The 24,960-nt window shown below is 39.7% G+C and overlaps 1 protein-coding gene across 1 annotated transcript; it reads right to left on the bottom strand.

Annotated features, from left to right (window-relative positions):
* TIC22-III (Tic22-like family protein) lies at nt 1-23,034 on the bottom strand. Its single transcript, XM_088104086.1, has 7 exons — nt 22,569-23,034; nt 22,409-22,483; nt 21,288-21,344; nt 866-925; nt 687-767; nt 579-614; nt 1-412 (listed from the first exon to the last, which is right to left on the bottom strand). The coding sequence occupies exons 1-7, from the start codon at nt 22,950-22,952 to the stop codon at nt 332-334; spliced, it is 774 nt and encodes a 257-aa protein (XP_087960212.1). The 5' UTR covers nt 22,953-23,034; the 3' UTR covers nt 1-331.
* Nucleotides 23,035-24,960: the final 1,926 nt, after the last annotated feature.

Raw genomic sequence — 24,960 nt, 5'->3', positions numbered from 1 at the left:
TTGAAAATCAACGTAACAACAAAATTTGGGATATAAACACGTTCGTAAATATACATGAGATTTTACCACCAACGCAATTGCAAGTGATGAACCTTCAATGGTGTACATGTTTCATACTTCAGCTAGCGTACAGCAGGAATAAAGATTACAAAGTCTGTTAGTTAAAACCGTCTTGACACCAAAAACCAAGGTAGAAAACGCAAATTCCAATAACATTTGGTATTGAAGACTACAAGAATTTGCACCCAGAAGTTTGTAGTATGCACAAAATCTAAACAACTGTGTCATACCTAGAAGTATAAAACATGACATGAATGATCCTCAGCTTACCCTACTGCTCATTGGAGTCGTCAGAAACATCAAATCCAGGAGGTATAAAAATAACATCATCCCAGCTCGATGTAGAATTTTCCTGCAAAAATTATCATTTTTAGTCTTGATTTACAAAATAAATTCATTACATATAGAAGAAATACAGATAATAACAAAAAATCCTTCGACCCTTCCCTCAAAAAGGGGAGTAACAAACACAATCAAGTGAATCTACGCTCTCATCTTCTACTGTAACTGACACTCACCCTCATTTCTTTTATTATGTCCTCTAGAGTGGCAACCTGAAAAATAAATCATGGGTTAGTCTTATGAAACAATTAGTCATACATTGAAAGGTGTCATGTAGTCTGTACCTGGATATCCCCTTGTCTCATAGTGGGATTTAATCTGCTCTGTTCACGGGCTGCCGATTTCAGTGTATTTTCCAAATCCTCCTGTGAAAGATTACAAGATGTGAAAAATAAAAACAAAATCTAAGCTTCATTTATAGCTACCTAATCTCAAATAACTCAAAGCAGGAAAATCAACACACCTTTCTGAAGAAAAGTGGACGATATCTCTTATTCTCGTTCTTCAATATCAGACTTCTGGACTGAAACTCGCCAATATAACAATTCAAAATCCAAGTTAAGGAATTCAACCACAAAATAAATTAAGGTAACAGCATCAGTTGAAATGAAGCTCAGTCACTAATTATGATAAGATTAGAAGAATCAGTACTCCAGATATATTCGTAGAACAAATTCAGTTAGTGTCTCCCACAAATATAGCATCAATTCATACAATTTTTGATAGGTTTCCGAACAAGAAACCCAACCAAGAACTCCCTCACAGTCTCTCACACCAAGAAAACAGAGAGATATATGATGAATTGTGTATTATTAATACAAAGAATAGTGTGTTTACAAGATGCAGAGGCATAACCCTCTTCACAGGTCTAAGGCTTGTCAACAAACAATGTACTCAAAAACTGCCTTCTAACTATCCAAACAATCTATTTATACAATTCCTCTGCCTTCTATCCTAATCCCCTTTCCCATTATATCCAAATACCTTGTATCCTAACATTGCATCCCGTTGCAGAACAACCTTGTCCCCAAGGTTGGAATCGGGAAGCTTGGTCTCATGGCTCCTCTTCCTCATCGGGTTACCATATGAAGGGAACCCACTGGCTATGTCCTCTAATTCAAGTCAAGAGGCTTGGGTTCTGGTTCAGCCTCGCTCTCTTTTTCCTCTTCTTCTTCGGCCAGTATCAACATTCTTAATCCCCTCTCTAGGCATCGATACCGGAAGCATCTTCCCTCCTCTCGCCTCTTTACGAACTCCGAGTACGGTAGGTTAAGAGTATTCCTTTCCCTCCCGTCGCCGGTGGTTCTCGCGATACCGCCTCCTTGAATCGCCTCTTTCTTTACGGACCCCACGCTCTCAGCGATTCCCCCTCAGCCCTGCGTCTCGCGACTGGGTTCGGTTCTTGTTACTACTTTCGTCGCACCTCCACAAGAGCTCGGATTCTTGGTCGACTGTCCGCCTCCGATCTTCGAATGGGAACACAGCTTCTCTACATCACGCGCGACTCGCATGGCGGTCATTAGGTCTTGCGGATCATGGGGCCTCACTTGGTCACTCACCTCTTCCTGGAGTCCCGCCATGAAGTATCCCAAGAGTTGTTCTTCAGGGATCCTTGTCGTCTGTCCCACCAACACTTTGAAATCCCGAACATAATCGCTCACTGGTCCACCTGTTTAATGGCGGCCAACCTCTCATAGACGAACCCTCATCCCCCTTCTCCGAACCTGATCACCAACGCCCTTTTCAACCCTTCCCAAGAATTGTTCTTGGTTTTTTCCCTCCAAAAACGAAACCAATACGCTGCATACCCTTCCATGCTGATGAACACCAATTGCAATTTCTCGTCTTCGGCCACCTTCTGCACTTCAAAGAACTTTTCCGCTCTACTAATCCAAATCAATGGGTCGCCCCCTTCAAACCCCAGTAATTCCACCCGTTTCCTCCAATTAGAAAGCCCTTCTTGATTCCCTTCTCCTCTTCTTCCTCTATCTCCGCCGGGTCTGCCATCGTTGTCATTCACCGACGATTCACTGCCACCTTGGCGGTGGTCGTTTGGGTCGCGATTGCGATCCCCTAACATCTTCAGGATCACCTGGATATCCTGACGCATTGCTTTGTAGTTCTGTCTTAAGGCTCCTGTTTCATGTCGCAGATACACCGTGTCAGCCTTCGTCTCTGCCATTGCGATTTCCACCGCCTCCAACTGACCTTCTACCGCCACTACTCTTCCCTCCATCACGCACACTCGTCACTCCTCCAATTAGGATCCGGCAGGTCGGACCAATTGATAGGTTTCCGAACAAGAAACCCAACCAAGAACTCCCTCACAGTCTCTCACACCAAGAAAACAGAGAGATATATGATGAATTGTGTATTATTAACAGAAAGAATAGTGTGTGTTTACAAGATGCATGTTTACAAGATGCAGAGGCATAACCCTCTTCACAGGTCTAAGGCCTGTCAACAAACAATGTACTCAAAAACTGCCTTCTAACTATCCAAACAATCTATTTATACAATTCCTCTACCTTCTGTCCTAATCCCCTTTCCCATTATATCCAAATACCCTATATCCTAACATTTTCTTAATAACACAAGCATGACAAAGATGGCAAACAAGGAAGCACATTAAGTTCTAGATATAAGTCGTACATGTGAGTTGGACACGTTTCTGTGTCAAACAGTTAAAATGCTCCTAATTTAATTTTATAATTTGTTTTTACTTTTATATTTAATATTTTTACCAACATATTTGAGAATGGCCGTAGATATATGATAGCCCTTTGGTTAGAATATGCTAACTTTAAAACAGTAAACTCTCGATTTCTGTTTTTTGTTTTAATTTTATACTTGATCCTTGATTTTGTATTATTATGCCCATAATTTTTTAAGTGTTATATTTGAGTATCTATGCTATTGTAGGTGCCTCATGTCATGTCTTAGCTTTCTAACCAATACAATATACATCCATATCCTCGATTTTTTATAAAAATACATCCATATCCTCGATTTTTTATAGTAAATTGCAATATAAATAGAATTTATGATGTAAAATGATGTGCTCACACCAGTCTTATCTTTACATAAAAGCAGATAAAGGAGGTTTAACACAGTTTAGTTTGCATCTTTTAAATGAAAGCAAAGATGCTGAACAGAAATAGGATCTTTGCTGACATATGGTTGGCATCCATGGTTCCAAAGTCACAGACAGAACATTGATGATAGGAATCATGGTCTATGAACTTGTGGTTGTGTAACTGATTTAAAGTTTGATGGAGACAAGGCTTCAAGCATGTGCGAGCAGCAATTTATGGGTGGCAGTAAAATGTAAGAATTTTAGACAGCTTGCAGTTAGGAATTCATCGATAGAACACAAGAAAAATCTAACAGTTTTCTTTCTGAGAGAGAATGAGTACGATTTATGTTCAGAAGAAGGCAATGACAAACAGAATATGAAAAGTAACATCAAGAATCAGTAACAAGAAAGAAAACTTTGCTCATAAGCATTCTGCTATGATTATCATTAACTTAAAAAACAAAATTGAGCGATTCACAATTCTCAACTATTGATAGGTTTCAGAATAGGAAACCTATCTCAGTTCCACTCAACACACCAAACAGGCAGAAAAGACAATAAACTGAGTAATTGTGTATTGAATTTGGTAAACTGTACAGCCAAAACCTCCAAGACAGCCAAGTTCTCCCTCCACAGGATAAGAATGATCCTGTCTATACAAAGTAAACAATTCCAAAACTAACTAATACAAGATACATCAGCTCCCTTATATGAGTTCTATTTCCCGCAACAAACTGTTATTACAGTTACAACTCCTTAACTCCTTAACGCCTCTTTTTCCTTTTTCTCTTCCTTTCATAAACTCTCCATATCCTATCATTACCCACAGCCAGATGTGCAACCTTGTCCTCAAGGTTGAAGTCTGGGAATTGTTCTTGGATGGTCAGCACATCCTCCCATGTTGCTCCCTCTTTCCCCCTTGCCATTCAACCAAAATTTGTGGTATCATCTCATCATCCCGCTGTTTCTGCTTTCTGTCGAGAATTTTGAGAGGCCAGAACGTTGGACCATCTATCTGGCAAATCCCTCTCAACTTGTTTTGTGCCCATTGCTACCTTCAATTGAGACATGTGGAATACATAATGTAATCTTGTTGTGTTGGGTAACTGCAGTTTAAAAGCAACCTTTCCAATCTGTTGTATCACTTTAAAAGGCCCAAAATATCGTGCTGATAATTTGGGATGCAACCGTGTTGGCATGAAGACTTGTCTGAGGCCTAATTTTCTGATACACCCAATCATCAACCTTAACCTTTGCTGATTTCTTTTTCCTGTTTTCATATTTGGTCATTAAATCTTGCGCCCTTGTTTAGTGAAATCTGAGCTGCTTGAGCGCCTCATCTCTTGTTTGGAGATCTTGAGCCACTGCTTCTACTCCAGTTTCCCCTGAAACGAGTAAGGGCAGGAGGAACCCTTCCATAAAGTGTCTCAAATGGGCTACACTTAGTCGCACCTTGATAACTGGTGTTATACCAGTACTCAGCCCATGGAAGAACTATATTCCAGCTCTTCGGTTGCTCTGAACAGAAACACCTCAAATAACCTTCCAATATTTTGTTCAGTACTTCGGTTTGCCCATCAGATTCTGGATGGTATATTGTACTCATTTGCAATTGGGTGCCCTGCAATCTGAATAACTCCTTCCAGAATAAGCTCAAAAATAGAGGATCTTTATCACTGACCACTGATACTAGCACCCCATGTAATCTAACCACCTCTTTAACGAAAATCTCTGCTATGGTTTTGGCAATGTAAGGATGCCTTAGGGGGATAAAATGGATATACTTGCTCAAGCGATCAACCACCACCAAGATCGCATCATGGCCCTGTGATTGTGGCAACCGGACTATGAAGTCCATGCTTAAGTCTTCCCAAATGGCTTGCAGTATTGCAAAGGTTGTAACCAGCCTTGAGGAGAATATGCCAAGTACTTGTGTTGCTGGCACACCAAGCAACTGACCACGAAATCAATAACAGACTTCTTCATCCCTACCCAATACAAGGATTGAGCCACCCTACGGTACATCTTGTAAACCCCTGAATGTCCTCTAGTATTTGTTGTATGGAACTCAGCTAGAAGCTTGGGATCCATATAGATTTGGCTGACAGCACCAGTCCTCTCCTTGTAATGAAGTCTATCAATCTCCAAAGTAAAAGCAGGATGTGAATTGGAATCCGCTCTTACTTCCTCCATTATCTTCTTGAGAACCTCATCCTCCTCAACCTCTCTCAAAACCTGCCAATAAGGCCTTGCCACAATCCTCATTTCCATCTCCTCATCCCCGTTGTCTTCTCCTTTCCTTGACAAAGCAGTTACCCCTGATTTGTAAACTATGTTAAAATCATATCCCAACAGCTTTGCCAACCAGTTATTATCTGTTCAAGCAAATACCTGAGACTCGTCTAATTTGTATGCACCACAAACTTTTGACCAGTAGGTAGGGTCTCTAGTGTTGGGTGGCCATCACCAAAGCCATGAGCTCCTTTTCATAAATTGATTTATTCAGGGATCCCTCCGACAATGCCTTGCTAAAAAATGCAATAGGCATTTTATTTTGAGTGAGAACAGCTCCCACCCCACCCCCTGACACATCACACTCAATGTGGAACTGCTGACTAAAATCTGGTAATGCTAGAACTGTAGTAATGACTTCTTTCAATCTCGCCATAGCTTTTCCTGCTTGGGCGGACCAAACAAATTGCCCCTTCTTCAACAATTCTGTCAAGGGCTGATAGGATATAATAAGATAGGTTTTAATGGGTAATAGGGGCAGGATAGAGAAAATAGTTTTAGGAATTAATTGTTGTTGGGTAGTTAGAAGTGGGTTGCCTTTATAAGAAGGGAAGGAGGGTCTGGTAGAAGGGCAGTTTTGGATTTGTGAATTGTTAGACTGGAACATTGTCCAGTGGAGGGAGGAAGGCTCCCTTGGGGGTGATTCTTTGTATTCTGATTCACTCATACATCAATAATACATTCTATTTAGTTCTGTTTTGTGTGTTCTTGAAAGAAGGAGAGATTTAATTGGCTTGTTGACTAAAGGAACCTAACAAGGGCTTTGCTATCTTCCCATAATCCCTTACAAATCTCCTGTAATACCCTGTGAGACCCAAAAAAACCCCTCAAGGCTTTAAGGGTCCTGGGTTTTGGCCACTCCTCCACTGCCACCACCTTCTCTTTATCCATCTCTACCTCTTTTTCTAAAATTAAATGCCCCAGGTACCTGATTTACCTCTTCCCGAACTCACACTTCTTCCTATTTGCCACCCACTAGTGTTGTCTTAAAGTATTTAACACTTGTCCAAGATGTTCTAGATACTCCTCCCACGCTTGACTATATATCAGGATATCGTCAAAGAATACCAACACGAACTTCCTCAGGTATGTCTTCAACAAATCATTCAGCGTATTCTGAAAAGTGGTTGGCGCGTTGGTGAGGCCAAAAGGCATAACAAGAAACTCATAATGTCCTCGGTGTGTCCTAAAGGCTGTCTTCTAGACATCTTCCTCCCCTATGTGAATCTGGTGATACCCAGCCTTAAAATCCACCTTCGAGAAGTATCTCGCCCCCTTAACTCATCCAACAACTCCTCTATGACGGGTATGGGGAATTTATCTGGTATGGTGGTGTGATTCAGAGCTCTGTAATCAATGCAGGAGCGCCAACTTTCATCCTTTCTCTTAACCAACATCACAGGACTCGCGCTAGGTCGTATTATCCCTGCCTTCAACATCTCGGCAACCTGATTCTATATCTATTCTTTCATCAAGTGAGGATATCTATAAGGGCGGACATTGACAAGATCAGACCCTCCTTGAGCATGATTCGGTGAATCACGTTGCAGGCTAAGGGTAGGCCCCTGGGTTCATTAAACACCTCTACAAATTATGCTAAAACCCGTTGCAACTCCTCTGCCTGGCTCCATGTTAACCCATGATTGGTTCCTTCTTGCTCTGGATTTATCTCTGAATTCCCCAAACTCCACACCAACGTAACCGCTTCCACCTCTTTCATTTTCTACAAAGCTTTTGGCTCCACTATTTTTCTCGCCAGCGTGAGGTCCCCTTTAATCGTCACTACATTCTCTCCCTGATTATAGACCATCGTTAATTCTCCCCAATTGATGGTCACTTCCCCCAGTTTAGCCGCCCATTCCACCCCCAAAATGAGGTCGACTCCTCCCAATTCGAACAAGTAAAAAGGCTCCACTACCTCCGTGTCACCTATATTCACGGAGACGTTCCTGCAGCACCCTTGTGTTTGCTTCTTTCTGTCGTCTCCCAGACTCACCCGATACGTCAGGGTATCCTCCACGGTCAAACCCAAATCCTCCACCAACTCTTTTGCTATAAAGTTGTGACTAGTGCCACTGTCAATGAGGATCATCACTCTCCTCCCCTGACCCAACCTTGTAACTTCATTGCCTTGTGTTTAATGAGTCCTCTTGCGAAAAACGATGACAATTCCATTTGTTTCTGCTCCACTTCCTGTGCATATTCTTCCTCTTCTTCACCTTCGACTTCGTCTTCCCCCAAGATCACCACCCTCCAACTTCTCTCTGGACATTAGTGCCCTAGGCTATAAGGGTTGCCACAGTGGAAACACCGCCCCTCTTCCCTCCTCTTGATGTACTCTGGGTAGGGCAGATTTCTCACCCTTCTACCGCGAGCGTCGCTCACCGTATTGCTTCCTTCTTTGGATGTCATTGTTCCTAGAGGACCCTCCTTCCTGGTCGCTCCCGCGTTCTCCGCAACCCCTTGTCGTCCTTGACCCTTTTGAACGATTCCAACCTCGCTACCGTGCTTGTGCCTCCTTGATATCACCCCAGGACTAGCCGCCCTAGGTGACGGTCCCTCCGATCGTTCTCGTGCCTCGACTCGCCTTCTGCACATCTCGCGCGACTTCCATAGCCGTCAACAAATCCCTTGGATTATGAGGGCGGATTTGACTCCTTATTTCCCCTTGCAAGCCCACGAAAAAATATCCTAGGGGTTGGTCCTCTGTAACGCCCTTCATTTGCACCACTAACATCTGAAATTCTTGGATGTATTCATCCACGGTGCCTTTCTGCTTGATCGCTGCCAACCTCTCGAATACCGTACCCCTGTCTCGACCTCTAAATCTCCTCACCATGACGTCCCTCAATGCTTCCCACGATGGTGTCTGGTCTTTGTCTTTCCCGAAGCAGAATCAGTAACTCGCACTTCCCTCCATGCAGACGTAAGCCAGCCTGAGTTTTTCCCCCTCCATCACATTCTGAATCTCAAAGAATTTCTCCGCTCGGGAAACCTATCTTAATGGGTTGATACCTTCAAGGTGGGTAAATCGATCCTATTCACCAATTTAGGTTGTGCATCGCTCCGATCGAGGCCCAATTCTGCGTCAACACCCTCTCTTCTTCCTCCTCTATTTTCGTTCACCGCATCTTGACTTCCCTCCTAATTTCTATATTCGCCCTCCAAGAATTCAAGTAAGTTCTTTGATTTTTTGGGTAATCCCATTGTCTCCGCTTTCAACCCATCCATCGTCGACTCTATTGCCTCCATTCGGCCCTCCAACACGTTCATCCTTCCCTCCATTCTTCCTTCTAAAAGACAATAAACTGAGTAATTGTGTATTGAATTTGGTAAATTGTACAGCCAAAACCTCCAAGAGAGCCAAGTTCTCCCTCCACAGGATAAGAATAATCCTGTCTATACAAAGTAAACAATTCCAAAACTAACTAATACAAGATAAATCAGCTCTTTTATATGAGCTTTGTTTCCTACCACAAACTTTTATTACGGTTACAACTCCTTAACGCCTCTTCCCCTCTTTATTCCCTTTTCTCTTCCTTTCATAAACTCTCCATATCCTATCAACTATATTAAATCTCAACGTGATTCAGTATGGTCCTGTGTTAGAGGATTAAAAGTATATGAGAAGAAAGAAGAAAGGAGGAAACTAAGAGCGAGAAAGGTGATTGTTAGTTAGTTAGTAGAGGGTCAGGGGGAGTGATACTATAAATAGAAGTTTGTTTGCTTAAGGGCAAGAATTAATTGTTTTGTACATTTTGTCTTCCCCTCTCTTCATTGTTTTGACATACACACCACAACCTACCACTCTATCTTCACTAAAAGCAGCAGCTTTTGCAACTTTACTTGGAGAAGCAAGAGTCACAACCTTCCCATCATGGTCTTCACCTGATGCATTTTCCCTACCAACATTTGTCACGTTATCCACCCTTACAGCAGCAACTTCTGCAACTTTCTTAGCAGCAGCCACACCAATGTCTCCATCACAAATTTTGTCTTTTGCACTAATATCTCTTTCTTTTTCCTTCCTAGAAAAAGCATCTTTTGCCACTACCTGAGCAACACCGACAAGATCTCCATCACAGTTTTGGAGAACCCCGTCCTCTCCGCTATTATCCATTTCTCTTGTCTTCTCCCCATCGGTTGAATTTTCCTCCATCTGAAAGTTTCTTGGTTTTCTTGATGTCTAGCAGAGTATCTTGCACAATATCCCTCCCCATTTTGCCCTCTTTCTTTCCTGTCATGGCAAATTCCTTAGTGCTTACTAAGCCTGTTATCTGAATCTTTGATATCCTACATCATTTCTTTAATTTCTTGGGTAGTTCTTCTCCATCTTGCACTACTTTGAGGAAGTCTTTTTTCCTTCTTCTCTTTCTCATTAGCCAAGTACGCTCCTTCTTCAAAGAATTTATTGGCTCTCTTGATGTTTTGCAGAAATTCCTCTTTCTCTCCCCTTCTTGCTCCATCAACAAATTTATCCCTTCCTTTTGAGTCCCTTTCTTGATTATGGTCTTCCAATATCATTTCTTTCAATTCTTGGCAATTTCTTCTAAATTCTACCATCCTCATTTTTGTTAGGAAGTTAAAAGTATGAGGGGAGGAAATTAAAGGCGGGAAAGGAGTAGTTTGTTAGTAAAGAGAAAAGAGAGTATAAATAAGAAACAAAATAGAGGGAGAAGGGGATTATCAGATATTTTCCTTTTGAGTATAGACTGGACATTTTCCAGTGGAGGAAGGGAGGCTTCCTTTGGGACGTATAATTGTATTTCTCTTAATATACTTTACAGATTCAATAATATACATAAACATACTTTTATCTCTTGCTGTTTCGAGTGTTATTATGAGAAAAGAGTGTTTTGTTTGGTCCCCTGAACAAAGGAACCTAACAAGTTTGGTCCGACCTACCGGATCTGTGTCGGAGGAGCAAGCAGAGCGCGGGTGAAGAAGAAGAATGGAGGGACAAGTGATGGCGATGGAGTCGAAGGTGAAAGAACTGAAGGCGGAGATGCGAGCATTGACTCACGAGATACGGACGTTTAACCGCGCTCACGGACGACGCTTTAGGAACTAGGATCGGAGCTTCGAAGGAAGTCGCGATTCCGTCAATGCCGAACGAGAACGGCGACCACCAGAGTCTGGAGGATGAAGCGGAAGAGGACAGAGGAGACGTGCAACGTAGCTGGATGAAGCGCGTTGAACTACCAACGTTCGAAGGAGCGGACCCCATGGGCTGGATCGCGAAGGTAGAGAAATTTTTCGATCTCCAAAACGTGACAGAGTGGGAGAAGATGAAGCTGTTGTATATCTGTATGGAGAGAGCCGCGAGCTACTATTCTATCCGCTTCTGGCGGAAGAAACGAGGCATCCGACTTGGAAGATGTTCACCAACACTCTGACATGGAGGTTTGGCGGATTAAATCAAGGCACCGTGTGACAGAAGGGGAGCGTCGACGAGTACATCCCGGAGTTTGAAATCCTGGTGCTGCAAGCATCGAAAAAACCAGATCACTCCTCACTTTCTGTCCCTGTCGATCTTGGAGCTAGCATTATAACTGGTGTTGAGGCTGATGTGGCCACTGAAGACCAGATCCTTGCGCTCAGTTGGGCCTTGAGTTGACAGTGTTGAATAGTGATTGCCCTTTTTACAACATAGTTACATAGTTACAGAACAAAAAATTCCTGCAGATTTTGATGAAGCACTTGAAGCTGAATATAACAATGAAGAAAACAGTGAAGAAACAGAACAAAACAAGTCTGCAGATAGACCTTTTGATTCCAAAAGGGATAGTTCTTAAAAAAAAGCTTGATGAGGAGATTTCGAGCCCTCAGGAGAGAAGGGTTATGGATTGGCACTTTGCTCATTTGGAGTATGGTTGTGCTGCTTCCCTTAATGATGTTTCTCTTCCCTACTGAATCAAGATGAGGTGTATGGGGGTTTTGGGGGAGCTCATTGTATGATTAAAGGGGGTTACAATTCCGTTGTTAAGTCTCTGAGAGAAGGAATTACAATTCACTTGAACCACATTGTAACAAATGTGTCATATGGTATCAAGGAACCACGTTGTAACACTATATTTCTCGGTTTGTTGAGGAGGGAGGAGGAAATTGGTATGGTTGTTGCCAAGAGCGACAGCAACAGTGAACCTTGTACTTCATACAATTGTTATAAAGTAGCAGCCTTGACTGAGACCATATTAGAGACAAGTCAAGTCTTTAATCTAAAAGATCGGTACGTTCTCGGGGAGCAATTGGGTTGGGGACAGTTTGGTGTCATAAGGCCATGTTCGGACAAGTTAACAGGAGAGGTTTTGGCCTACAAATCAATTGCTAAAGATAGGTTGGTTACTTCGGATGATTTGAGGAGTGTAAAACTTGAGGTAAAGATAATGGCTAGGTTATCTGGTCACCCCAATGTTGTGGATCTCAAAGCAGTTTATGAAGAGGAAGGCTTTGTTCACTTGGTGATCGAACGTTGTGTTGAAGGAGAGTTTTTTCATCGATTAGAGAAGCATGAATGGTTTTCAGAATCTAAAGCCAAGGTTATCTTCAGGCACCTCATGCAGGTGGTTTTGTATTGTCATGAAAATGGGGTTGTTTATAGAGATTTAAAGCCTGAGAACATTCTCGTAGCAACAAGATCCTCATCTCCTATTAAATTGGCAGATTTTGGACTAGCAACCTACATCAAGGAGCATGGTCAATGGAAGACAGTGGAAGAGGATTTGCCACCACCCAAGCCTCCAGACCTGAATTAGAGGGCAGTAACCAGTGGATTCCCTTCATATGATAACACGATGATGAAGAGGAGCCAAGAGATCCAGTTTCACGAAGCCAACCTTGAGGACAAGGTTGTTTTGCAGTAGGGTTTAATGTTAGGAAGTTAAAAGTATACGAGGGGAGGAAATTAAAGGCGGGAAAGGAGTAGTTTGTTAGTAGAGAGAGAGTATAAATAAGAAACAGAATAGAGGGAGAAGGGGATTATCAGATATTTTCCTTGAGTAGACATTTTCCAATGGAGGAAGGGAGGCTTCCTTTGGGACGTATAATTGTATTTCTCTTAATATACACTACAGATTCAATAATACACATACACATACTTTCATCTCTTGTTGTTTTGAGTGTTATTGTGAGAAGAGAGTGTTCTGTTTGGTCTCCTAAACAAAGGAACCTAACAATTTCCCTTTCGCTAGCCCACTTCTCCTAGGTATTGTCTCTTCCTTTCATGCTTCCACCTCTACCTCTATCCGGCAGGTCGGACCAATTTGTTAGGTTTCTGGATATGAAACCCACAGAAAACGCCACACGCACACACTCAAGCAAGAACACAGAGTAACAAAGAAAGAACATGTATTGTATTCCTCTCAACTGTACAATACACCCAAACCTCTAAGGGAGCCAAATTCTCCCTCCACTAGAACAAATATCAGTCTATACCCAAATGAATACAAAAATGAATAATCCCCATGTACAGACACACACACTATTTATAAAGTCTCCCTTCCCCTTCCCACTAACTAACCAACTGTCAAACAACTCTTCCCTCCTAACCGCCCTCTCATTTCCTCTTCCTTCTATGCTAAACCCATTATATCCTATTACCTTATATCTTATCACTCCATAACCTTTGATTACTGAAGGACATGAATCTAGAGGACTCTATTATCTTGGTAGTAGACCCTCGATATCTTGCTTAGAATCCCCATGTCCTAAGCTTTTGCATGACCGCTTAGGTCATCCAAATTTATCAAAAATAAAAAGGATGATTCCTTAACTTAGCAAACTTCAACCCTTAAAATGTTAGTCATTCTTAAAATTGAAACTGTAAAATAATTCTAGAGGGCTTGATTGATCCCTCTCACAATCTTCTATTTATAAAAAATAAATACATGATAAATAGGGTAACCCTAGACACAATATAATCATGATAAATAGGGTAATCCTAGACACAATATAATCATGATAAATAGGGTAACCCTTGACACACTATAATGATGATAAAATAGGATAAATATCCTAACACTCCCCCTCAAGCTGGAGCATACAAATTGTATGTACCAAGCTTGGAACAAATAAACTCAATCCGAGGACCCCTTAATGACTTGGTCAATACATCTGCGAGTTGATCGTTTGACCCAATAAACTCAGTACATATTTCTTTGGTCAACAACTTTTCACGAACAAAATGACAATCAATTTCTATATGTTTAGTCCTCTCGTGAAACACTGGATTTGATGCAATGTGGAGAGCAGCTTGATTGTCGCAATACATCTTCATAGTATGGATGTCACAAAATTTAACCTCTTGAAGGAATTGTTTCACCCATATAAGTTCACATGTTAGTGATGCCATTGCCCTATACTCGGCTTCCGCAGTTGATCGAGCTACTACATTTTGTTTCTTACTTTTCCATGAAATAATGTTTCCTCCCAGAAAAACACAATATCCTGTTGTAGACCGTCTATCAATAGGTGAACCTGCTCAATCTGCATCACAATACCCAGAGACATGAATGCTTCCTTTATCTTCATATAACAATCCTTGCCCGGGAGCCTTCTTTACATACCTTAGAATGCGAATGAGAGCATTCCAATGGTCAACACATGGAGCCTGCATGAACTGACTAACCACTCCAACTGCAAAGGATAGATCTGGCCTTGTAATAGTGAGATAAATCAGTTTGCCAACCAACCTCCTATACCTCTCTGGATCGGAGAATAATTCACCTTCTTCTGTCCTTAATTTCTGGTTTGGGTCCATGGGACTGTCTACCGGTCTACAATCAATCATACCTGTTTCTTGTAATATATCAAGAGCATACTTCCTTTGGGAGATTACAACTCCATCTTTTGATTGCGCTACTTCAATGCCTAAGAAGTATTTGAGACTTCCAAGATCCTTGGTTTGAAAATGTCTACACAAGTACTCTTTTAGTTGAGATATTCCAACAACATCATTTCCTGTAATGACAATATCATCAACATATACTATTAAGTAAACACATTTCCCGAGAGAAGAATGACAATAAAAAACTGAATGATCTGCTTCACTGCGTTTTAGCCCAAATTTTTGAACAATGGAGCTAAACTTTCCAAACCAAGCACATGGGGATTGCTTGAGGCCATATAGAGATCGATGCAATTTGCATACCATACCAGACTCCCCCTAAGCAACAAACCCAGGAGGTTGCTCCATATAAACTTCTTCCTCAAGATCACCATGTAGGAAGGCATTCTTGATATCCAATTGATGAAGTGGCCAGTGACGAATGGCTGCCATGGCAAAGAAGAGACGAATAGTAGTCATCTTGGCTACAGGAGAGAAAGTGTCACAATAATCAAGACCATAAACCTGAGTGTAACCTTTTGCAACAAGCCGAGCTTTGAGCCGATCAATTTCACCATCAGGGCCAACTTTAACTGCATACACCCATCGACAACCAACCGCCTTTTTTCCTGGGGGAAGGGGCACCAGCTCCCAAGTATTACTGTGATCAAGAGCCTGCATTTCTGCAATCATAGCTTGTCGCCATCCAGGATGATCAAGTGCTTCTTTCACATTCTTGGGTATAACAACAGAGGACACTGAGGATAAAAGAGAAAAATAGGAGGGCGACAATCGGTGATAGCTTAGAAAATTATAAATGGGACGAGGGTTCCGAGTGGAACGAGTACCTTTTCTGAGGGCAATAGGCCATGCTGAATCATTTGCACCAGGAGGCGTGGGAGGAGGTGACGAGGGAGAAGAATCTGAAGTAGGAGATTCACCATTGTCTTGGGGAGGTGGACTATCCATTGGGGCCCTGTGTGGGATGATCTCAGTATGTGGAGAAATAGGTGTAGAAGGATTGTGATCAAGACTTGGAATGACAGAAACAGTGGAGCTATGTGACTCAGCCATTGGAATAGGAAGGACCTGTTGGAGGATAGAAACATCCTGAACAGATGAAGAGAAGTAAGGAGTCTGTTCAAAGAATGTGACATTGGCAGACATGTAATACTTCTTAGTTTCAGGAGAGTAACACCGATATCCTTTTTGAAGTCGAGAATAGCCTAAGAAGACACATTTGAGAGCGCGAGCGGAGAGTTTGTCTAGACCTGGAGACATGTCATGAACAAAACATACACAGCCAAACACTCGGGGAGATGTATGAAAGAGAGGATCATTAGGAAACAAAATGGAGAAAGGGACTTTATTATCAAGAGAGGAGGAGGGCATCCTATTAATAAGATAACATGCAGTTAAGATGGCATCCCCCCAATGATGGACAGGAATATGGGCACCAAGCAAAAGGGTACGAGCAGTTTCAACCAAGTGTCTATTTTTTCGTTCTGCTATACCATTTTGCTGTGGTGTATGAGGACAAGTAGACTGATGTAATATACCATGGGAACTCAAGATGGCAGAAAAGGAGGATGAGAAATACTCTTTTGCATTATCACTTCTGAATATTTTGATTACTTGACCAAATTGATTCTTGATTTCATTCAAAAAGGATGTAAAGATAGCTAACAATTCAGAACGATTTTTCATAAGATAAACCCAAGTACATCTTGAATATTCATCAATAAAGGTAACAAAATATCTAAAACCAAAGGAGGAGATACGACTAGGTCCCCATATATCAGAATGGATGATGGAAAAACTAGAATTACATATTGATTGAGACCTTTTAGGAAAGGAAGATCTAACATGTTTTCCTAATTGACATGACTCACATTCTAAGGTTTGGAGACCACTAAGTTCAGGACACATCTTTTTTAATTTGGACAAATGAGGATGGCCAAGTCGATCATGTAGCACTTTAGGATTAGGAGCAGCAACACAAGACACCCTTGGACGAGATCCAAAATGGTATAATCCACCAGCTTCATATCCTTCTCCAATCTGTCTCCCCGAACCACGCTCCTGTATAACAAAAGATTTATGATCAAAGGTTATTGAACAATTTAACATTTTAGTCAATTGGCTTAAGGAAATTAAATTAAAAGGACAATTAGGGACAAAAAGGACTGAGTTGAGATTAAGGGAGGGAGACAAAGAAACATGACCGACTCCTTTGGAAGAAGTTTTAGATCCATTTGCAAGGGTTATGAAACGAGATTTTTCTCGAAAGGAAATATATGAGAACAAAGAGATATTACCAGAAATGTGATCAGAAGCACCTGAGTCAATTACCCATGAATTTTGACATTCCATAGATTGAGAAACGCAGGCTGTTGATGTATTGGGAGATTGAGATGGTTGTGCCAAGCTATTAGACTTTAACCTTAAATACTCCTGATATTCATCCTCAGAAAACATAGAAGTGGAGGCTTCAGTTTTCGAAGTGGAAGTTTCAGTCTTCGAAATATTGGCGGTTTTGGAAGGGAAACCATGTAAGGAGTAGCAATTCTCTTGAGTATGACCCATCCTTTTACAATATGTGCATTGAGTACGTCCCCGACCTCCTCGTCCTCCTCCTCTAGTGCCACGTCCTCCTCTTCCTCGTGTGGCAACCATAACAGATGGTTCCACTAGTTCATGTGCTTCTTGAGTTTGAGATATCGGGACACGCAGAAGGCGAGTGGTCAATGTTTCCATAGAGGGGACCTCATGACTAGTTAGAAGTTGATCTCTGAGATGATCAAAATCGGGATGTAGGGCACGAAGGATCAACACCATGTAAAATTTGTCTAGTTTCTTTTTGATATCCTCTAATGGATCTACTTCCAAAAACATCCTAAGTTCTTCGACAGCAGATTGGGCTTCAGCCATGAAGGACACCATATCATGGTCTGTCATTTTAAGAGATGCAAGCTTGTTTGTAGTGTCATAGAGACGTTGAATATCGTTGGCATAAATGCTTTGGGCTTTCTTCCAAAAGGAGTGACAAGTTTTGAAAGCCCTCAAAGATACAAGAAGTTTGGGTTCCACTGATTGCCATAACAAGGCACACAACTGGAAATCTGCTTGTTTCCATTGATCAGCTTTTTCAGTAGGCACATGGCTTCCATCTTGCTCAAGGTGGTCATAATGCCCTTGGCCAAGGAACCACATTTCAACGGCAGCAGACCATGATAGATAATTTTTTCCATTTAGCTTCTCGGAGGTAATTGATGGACTTCCAGAGAAGGAAAGAGTACTGCCAGACGCCATTTCTGAAGAAGACGAATAGTACTAGCGAGGAACAAAAAAACCTTAAGGGTTTAGACAAAGGAAACTGTGACAGTGATGGACGACGGTGGCCGACAACGGCGGGCGGTGGCCGGCGGCGACGGTGGCCGGCGACGGTGGCCGGACGGTGGCCGGCGACGGACGACGGTGGCCGACGGTTGACGGTGGCCGGCGGCGGGCAACGGCGGGCAGCTGCGGACAGTGGCGGGCGACGAAGACCTGTGGCACCGGACAGATATATATTACGAAACAGAAACCAGAGCGGGATCAACCCGCTCTGATACCATCTTAAAATTGAAACTGTAAAATAATTCTAGAGGGCTTGATTGATCCCTCTCACAATCTTCTATTTATAAAAAATAAATACATGATAAATAGGGTAACCCTAGACACAATATAATCATGATAAATAGGGTAATCCTAGACACAATATAATCATGATAAATAGGGTAACCCTTGACACACTATAATGATGATAAAATAGGATAAATATCCTAACAGTCATAACAACTAAGAAAACATGTTCCGTCTTCTATTCCATACAAAACTTAAACAAGATGCAACAATCTCGTCTATAATTCATTCTAACATTTGGAGTCCACGTCGAGTCATATCATTTGAGATTCATTATGTGCCACTCTTTTGATGCATATTCTCGTTATACTTGAGTTTACTTAATAAAAGACATGTCTAAACTTTTGAATATTTGAGTTTTTCCTTAATGAAAGTAAAAACCAGTTTGGCTAAGTGACCAAGATCTTAAGGAGTAATAATGCCAAAGATTATATTTCTTTTAATTTTTCTACTCTTTTAAATTCACATGGTATTTTACATCATCCACTTGTCTTCAAACTCCACAGCAAAACGATATAACAAAAAGAAAGAATATACACCTAAACCAAACTATTCATACCTTATTGATTGATGTCAATCTACCTATCCATCATTGGTGTTATGCCATTCTTACTTCTTGTTATCTTACTAATAGAATATCCTCTTCTTTGAACAATCAATTTCCATATTCTGTTGTTTCCAAATAAACCACATTTTTCCATTGTTCTGTACATGATGTTCTCAAGGTTTGGAAAAAATTTCAGCGTGAGCAATCAAACATGTCTTCTTAGGATATTATGCTCTTAGAAAGGGTATCAATATTATTGCCCTGAAACTAAAAAATACTACATGCCAGCAAGTATCTTTTGTCTAATAGGTTTTGTTTATACATTTAGTTGATCCCTTTGTGTATCCAATTCCAAACACATTTCAACTTCTCCCAATAATCACAATTCCTCTCATCAACCCAATTCTACTAAGTCATCATCCCTGACTCAAATGACTAGTTCAATACTAGATGATGAGTCCTCTTCATCAAGTGCTTCACCATTATTGCTCCATACAAGAACTCCTAATACTGAGGAGTTGGGTTGGCCTATTGCATTTGTAAAGGTACTCGCTCTACACACAACCCTCCTCCTATTTACAATTTTCTAAACTATCATTCATTGTCCCCTTCCTATTGTTCTTTTATCTCTTTTGTATCTTCTATTACCATTCCTAAAAGTGTGAAAGAAGCGCTTGATCATCTTGGATGACAACAAGACATGATTGTTGAAATGCAAACACTAGAACAAAACGATACATCAGAGTTAGTTCCTCTTCCATCTAAGAAGAAGACAGATAGTTGTTGTTGGGTTTATTCCATTAAAGTTGGATCTAATGATGAAATTGATTTCCTTAGAGCTCGATTGATACCAGAAGGCTATACTCAAATCTATGGGCTTGACTACAGTGATACTTTCTCTCTAGTGCCAAAATGACCATAGTTAGAGTTTTCCTTGCCACAGAAATCATTCGTCACTAGCCTCTTCATCACTTGGATATTAAGAATCCTTTTATGCATGACGAACTTAAGGAAGAAATCTACATCAAGCAACCTTCGAGGTTTATTGTTAAAGGGGAGTTTGATTTGGTTTGTAAGTTTTGCATCTCTCTCTATGGTTTCAAGCAATCTTCACAGACTTGGTTTCGTAAGTTTTGCCACATTATTCAATCCTTTGGGCTGAAATGCAATGAAGCAGAGCATTATGTTTTCTATTGTCATACCTCCCATAAAAAATGTGTGCGCACTTGATAATGTATTTTGACGATTTAGTTATTACATGGAGTGATGCTGCAAAAATCCCAGTTAAAGAGATTGGTACAATTGATTGTAAACCCATAGATTGTCTCATGGATTCAAATTAGAAACTAGTCGCATAAAGATATAGAAGATTGGTTCGAAAATATTAGACTTCCCAGCTTGGATGGTCACCCAGCTGCCCAAAACTTCTAATTGAATTTCCATTACTTCCTATGTGCATTGGCATATTGGGTCATCTGATCTTGAGCACCTGATAAGTGAAACTTCAATTGTTTTAAAGCTTTAGCTTTATCTCTAAGATCTTGTGCCCATAGCCTCAACAAGCATTTCTCCAAGAATAAATCTCACCGAAGATGGTGGGGTCTACCATAAACCACTTCAAAAGGGATACATTGTGCTAACAGGTGAAAACTATTATTGTACCAATATTTGATAGGAAGTGGAGAGTATGAGAGGAGAAAGAAAAATAATTAGCATTAATATCCTAACTGTTTTAACAATTAGGATGGGCAGGGGGGAATTGTATAAATAGTTTGTTGTTTGGTTAGAGTTGGCAGTTTTGACATTGATTGTTTAGACAGGCGCATGAGACCTGTGAAGGGGATTATGCCCCTAGAACTTGAATGTAGAAAGAACCCATTACTGTGAATAATAGAATTCTTTCAATTCTTTGATCTTGACTTGTTTGGGTGTGTGCGAGGGTGTTCTGGGCTAGGTTTCATACTCAGAAACCAAACAATAACACTATAAAATAAAAAGTATAATCTATATACACAAAAGTTACACACATTGCTAAGACAACTTCACACTTAACCACTTTGTCCCTTGTTTAAGGATTTTCTTTTCATTATTATAATCATGTACTTCTAATAAATAAGATCACTTCATTTCCGTTTTGTTCTAAATTGTTTACTTTTATTTTATTTTTTTTGTACGATTGCCTGCATGTGCTTGATTGTTCACCCAATTTAGTAAAGTTGATGTTTCCCTTATAAACAGGTAACCAACATAAAAACAGCCTCACCACTTGTGGGAACAAGGTTGCATGGATCAACCTTCCCCAAACCCAACTAGGTGGGAGCCTCAAACATCGGGTGAGCCTTCCTTCTCCTAAAACTAATGCAGTATTAAAATGTTGTGACACATTCCTTGAATACTCAATTTTTAATAGCAGAATTAAGAAACAAATGACGTGTCTAGACTTAAAAGGCTAAGAGAAAAACCTGAAAAACTGGAACACCAGAGAAGCCACTAGAAGCAGAGCCAGATTTTTCCCTTTCCTATAAAGCACAAGCATACATTATCATTGCTTAAAAGCTCGATGAACAATAGAAAGGTAGATAGATTGACTATACAGGGATTACAAGCAATTTTCAAACTTCATGTTTAAGACCTCACATTGACTACAAACATAACATAATTATAGTATATAAGAGAGTGTAAATCTTATCTTACAAGCTAATTTTCTCACGTTGAGTTAAGTTTAAAATCTACTTTATAAAATTGTATCAAAGTTTATTCTAACAAGGTTTGTTGGGTTTATTGTATCACCCACTATCGGACATCTTTATTCCCATGTACAAGATGTTAAAGATCACATTAGAGATATGACTAAATTCTTACAAGTCAGTTAGTGAGCTTGAATTAGGCCTCAAGCCCACTTTTTAAGACTTCACATCAACTAATTTTCAATATGCAAGAAAATTTTCTAAGAAAAATGTATCAAATTGACTAACTAGACCAATATAATTGAAAAAAGAGTCTTACAACAGAAACATCAAGCTCTAATTCTAGGAATTAGTGAGAACCAATCCATAATCTTAGTAAATTTATTAAGGAACTTTTTATCGACAAAGTAATTTTTCCCTCAAGGATGATTTGTCACCATAAATTGAACGCAAAGTACTAAGGAATCTAGCTCAGATCTTTGTATTATCATAATCAATCATAATTCTGTGAAAGAACCAGTGTATTTTGGTATACTTCTCTTCAATCTTCAGACTCAATGTATTTTCAAATGAGATATAATTTATATGTATCTGTGCTTCATAGGATATAAGCCATTAAAAAAATTTCAATAATCAGGTCTCGTTTAGACAATAGAACTAAGGTTTTAAATTACTGTCCCATTTCTTGATATTGGGCAAAATCACATATCTGCAGCAGCGTGGTTGCAGACATTTCCGGTCACATTGTCATCACAAATATTTAAAAAGCCTTGCATTTTATTGGAACTAATGGTAATATAAAGGTTTTAGATGTTTTACAGAGTTTTAGGTGGGTGTTCGCGTATCCACCCAAACAATTTGCAAATGGTAATAACAATATCGAATAAACGACTCACTTTGAGAGCATTCTGTATTTGAGAAAACTCCGGTATCAATCTAAACGCAACGCCGTTCACCTTGAGCTGAAACACCTGAAGAAACAAACGCACCTTAAGCAGAAACACCTGAAGAAACAAGCACATCACACAAATAAGCGGAGTGAAAAGAATAGAGAACCTTGTTAAGCGCAATGGGGACGACTTTGGAGCCCGCGCGAGCGTGAGGTTCCATAAGCGTGACCTGGCTGAGGAGCGCTTCGGCATCGTCCTTGTTAAAGCAGAAGAGACCAAGGTTTTTTCCAGTTGAAGAGCCCGAGACCAAGAGAAACTCCTCCGAAGCGTTGCTGAGGGCGTAAACGGGTATGCCCTCCAAGCGCTCCTCGATTGCCTCGACCGACATGGGCCTGCTCCGGCCCGTTGGGGCTATCCGAGCCCAGGGCGGGCTGGTGTGAAGGGCTGGAAATGAGCTGCAGTGAGATGGGAGATGGGTGAGGTTACCGAGCAGCTTGGAGCAGTGGGCCTGAAGGTCCGCTAGAGCCTTCTGGAAGCCGTCCAAGCTCATGTTATTTGAGTGTGTGAGGGTAACAAGACGATACTGACAAAGTGAATCAGGGCTGTGTTCATAGACTTACTATACCATTGAAAGTGCGAAAAAGGTTATGCATGTGTCGATTTTATACTAATAAAAAAATTGTTTTTCTATATTTTAAATGAAAGTATTAAATTTACTTTAGATAAAAGTATAGTTTTTTCTCGTGAAATATCTATCAGTCATTTTCTTAAGCAAAAATATTTTCAAATTCATTTTGATTTCTATGACGATGAAAGAAAAATAGATTATGTATTAAATTTTAGAATGTTGTTACCAATTTTTAATTTCTTTTTACTTTTATTTATTTTTAAGCTTTTTAAAATGATTTAGACTCAATTAAATATAGATATTATAATATTTTATAAATATTTTACTATTTATATGTAATTTAATTATTCAATTTGTAATTAATAAATATAAATTGTTAGAAAAATAAAGACGAGTTTATTAAATTAAAAATTACAAAATTATAAAATTACATAAAATTATAAAACTAAAAAATTATAAAAATGTAAAATTATAAAATTTTAAAATTATAAAATTACAAATTTCAAAATTAAAAAAATACGAAGTTATGAAATTATATAATTATAAAATCATTAAATTATGAAATTATAAAATTTAAAAGTTATAAAAAAAAATTATAAAATTATAAAAGTATAAAATTATATAAATAAATTATAAATTGTAGAATTACAAATTTATAAAATTATGAGATAATTACCCATCAACAGTAAAATGGACACAAGACGGGATGCAAAAATGATTAGAAAATAAGAAGAAAATAAGAAGAAATCTAAAAATAGTAACACAATGAAATCTTAGTCAAAAGTGATGTAACCCACCCTATAAGGAATGATCTCTGAAAATATTATATAACATGACCTCTCAATAAATGAGACAAAGTGTACTTTTGTAATTTGGATAAATTTTTAAAAATAAGATCTCGATGTTTTCTTCTCGATCTTGTCATTTACAATATTTAGTTTATGTCTTCTTTTATCTTCTTATATATCATAAAAAAGATTTATATGTGTTTTATACTAATAGATAAGAATAAATATAATAATAGTAAAAAGTATATAGATATTAAAAAATGGTTTAAACCCTCGATTGGTGCTCATTTTTGTATGGTAATTTCAGTTGGATCCTCATTTTTTCAACTGTTTGGATCATATTTTTTGTAAAAATGAACCAATTTTACCCTAATCCGTTAAGTGTTCTCAGACGGCGTTAAATATAGCTGACGTGTTTATGCTGACATGTATTGTTTATTATGTAGAAATTTTATTTAAATTAAAGAATTATGATATGATAAAATTGAAGGTGTCAAAGAAGCTTCTAAAGCCCTTCACACGAACACCAATCCTTTCACCTTTCTCCTCCCAACAGATTCCAGCACTGCCATTGACACGCTCTTCGACCTCGAAGCCAAGTCCCACGCCATCTTCTCCTCCGACCCTAACCTCCGTAACCTCTCTCGCATCCTCTCCTCCCTCTCATCCCTAATCGATAAACTCCACAAACATAGCGGCTACTTCCCACGATCCCTCCTCCAACACTTACCAAAAATATTATTGTTACAGTGACCTGGTATTATATCCTAAAAAATTTTCCCTTGTTGTTAGTGGTGTTGGACCCTCTCCTTTCACCCAGGCTTTTCAGACAGCTTTGTAGGGAGAAAAATACAGGGACGAATGATGAATGAATGGAGGAAGATGATGCTCTTCTGGGACAACCGTTGAATTTCTTAAATCACTACATGTTTTTTCTTTTGGAATCTTCCATTCCATTCCTTATGGTTTGAGGCTGATCAGGATCTGTTTTACCTGTTCTGTTTGAGTTTCAGAACCATGCATATAGGTCTGTATGCATATGAATGATCCAAAGCTTCTGTATTTCGTTCTCGCAAAATGTTTCTTTTTCCCATAATTTTTTATGTGGGTTCTTGTGGTGCCTTTTTCTGTTTTTGATTTCT

Source organism: Vigna umbellata, chromosome 1 (genome assembly GCF_029865625.1).
Source record: "Vigna umbellata cultivar VRB3 chromosome 1, Vumbellata_1.0, whole genome shotgun sequence".
In the NCBI taxonomy this organism is placed as follows: Eukaryota; Viridiplantae; Streptophyta; class Magnoliopsida; order Fabales; family Fabaceae; genus Vigna; species Vigna umbellata.
The sequence above is the reverse complement of the archived record's forward strand: the minus strand, read 5'-3'. Positions and strand labels throughout refer to the sequence as shown.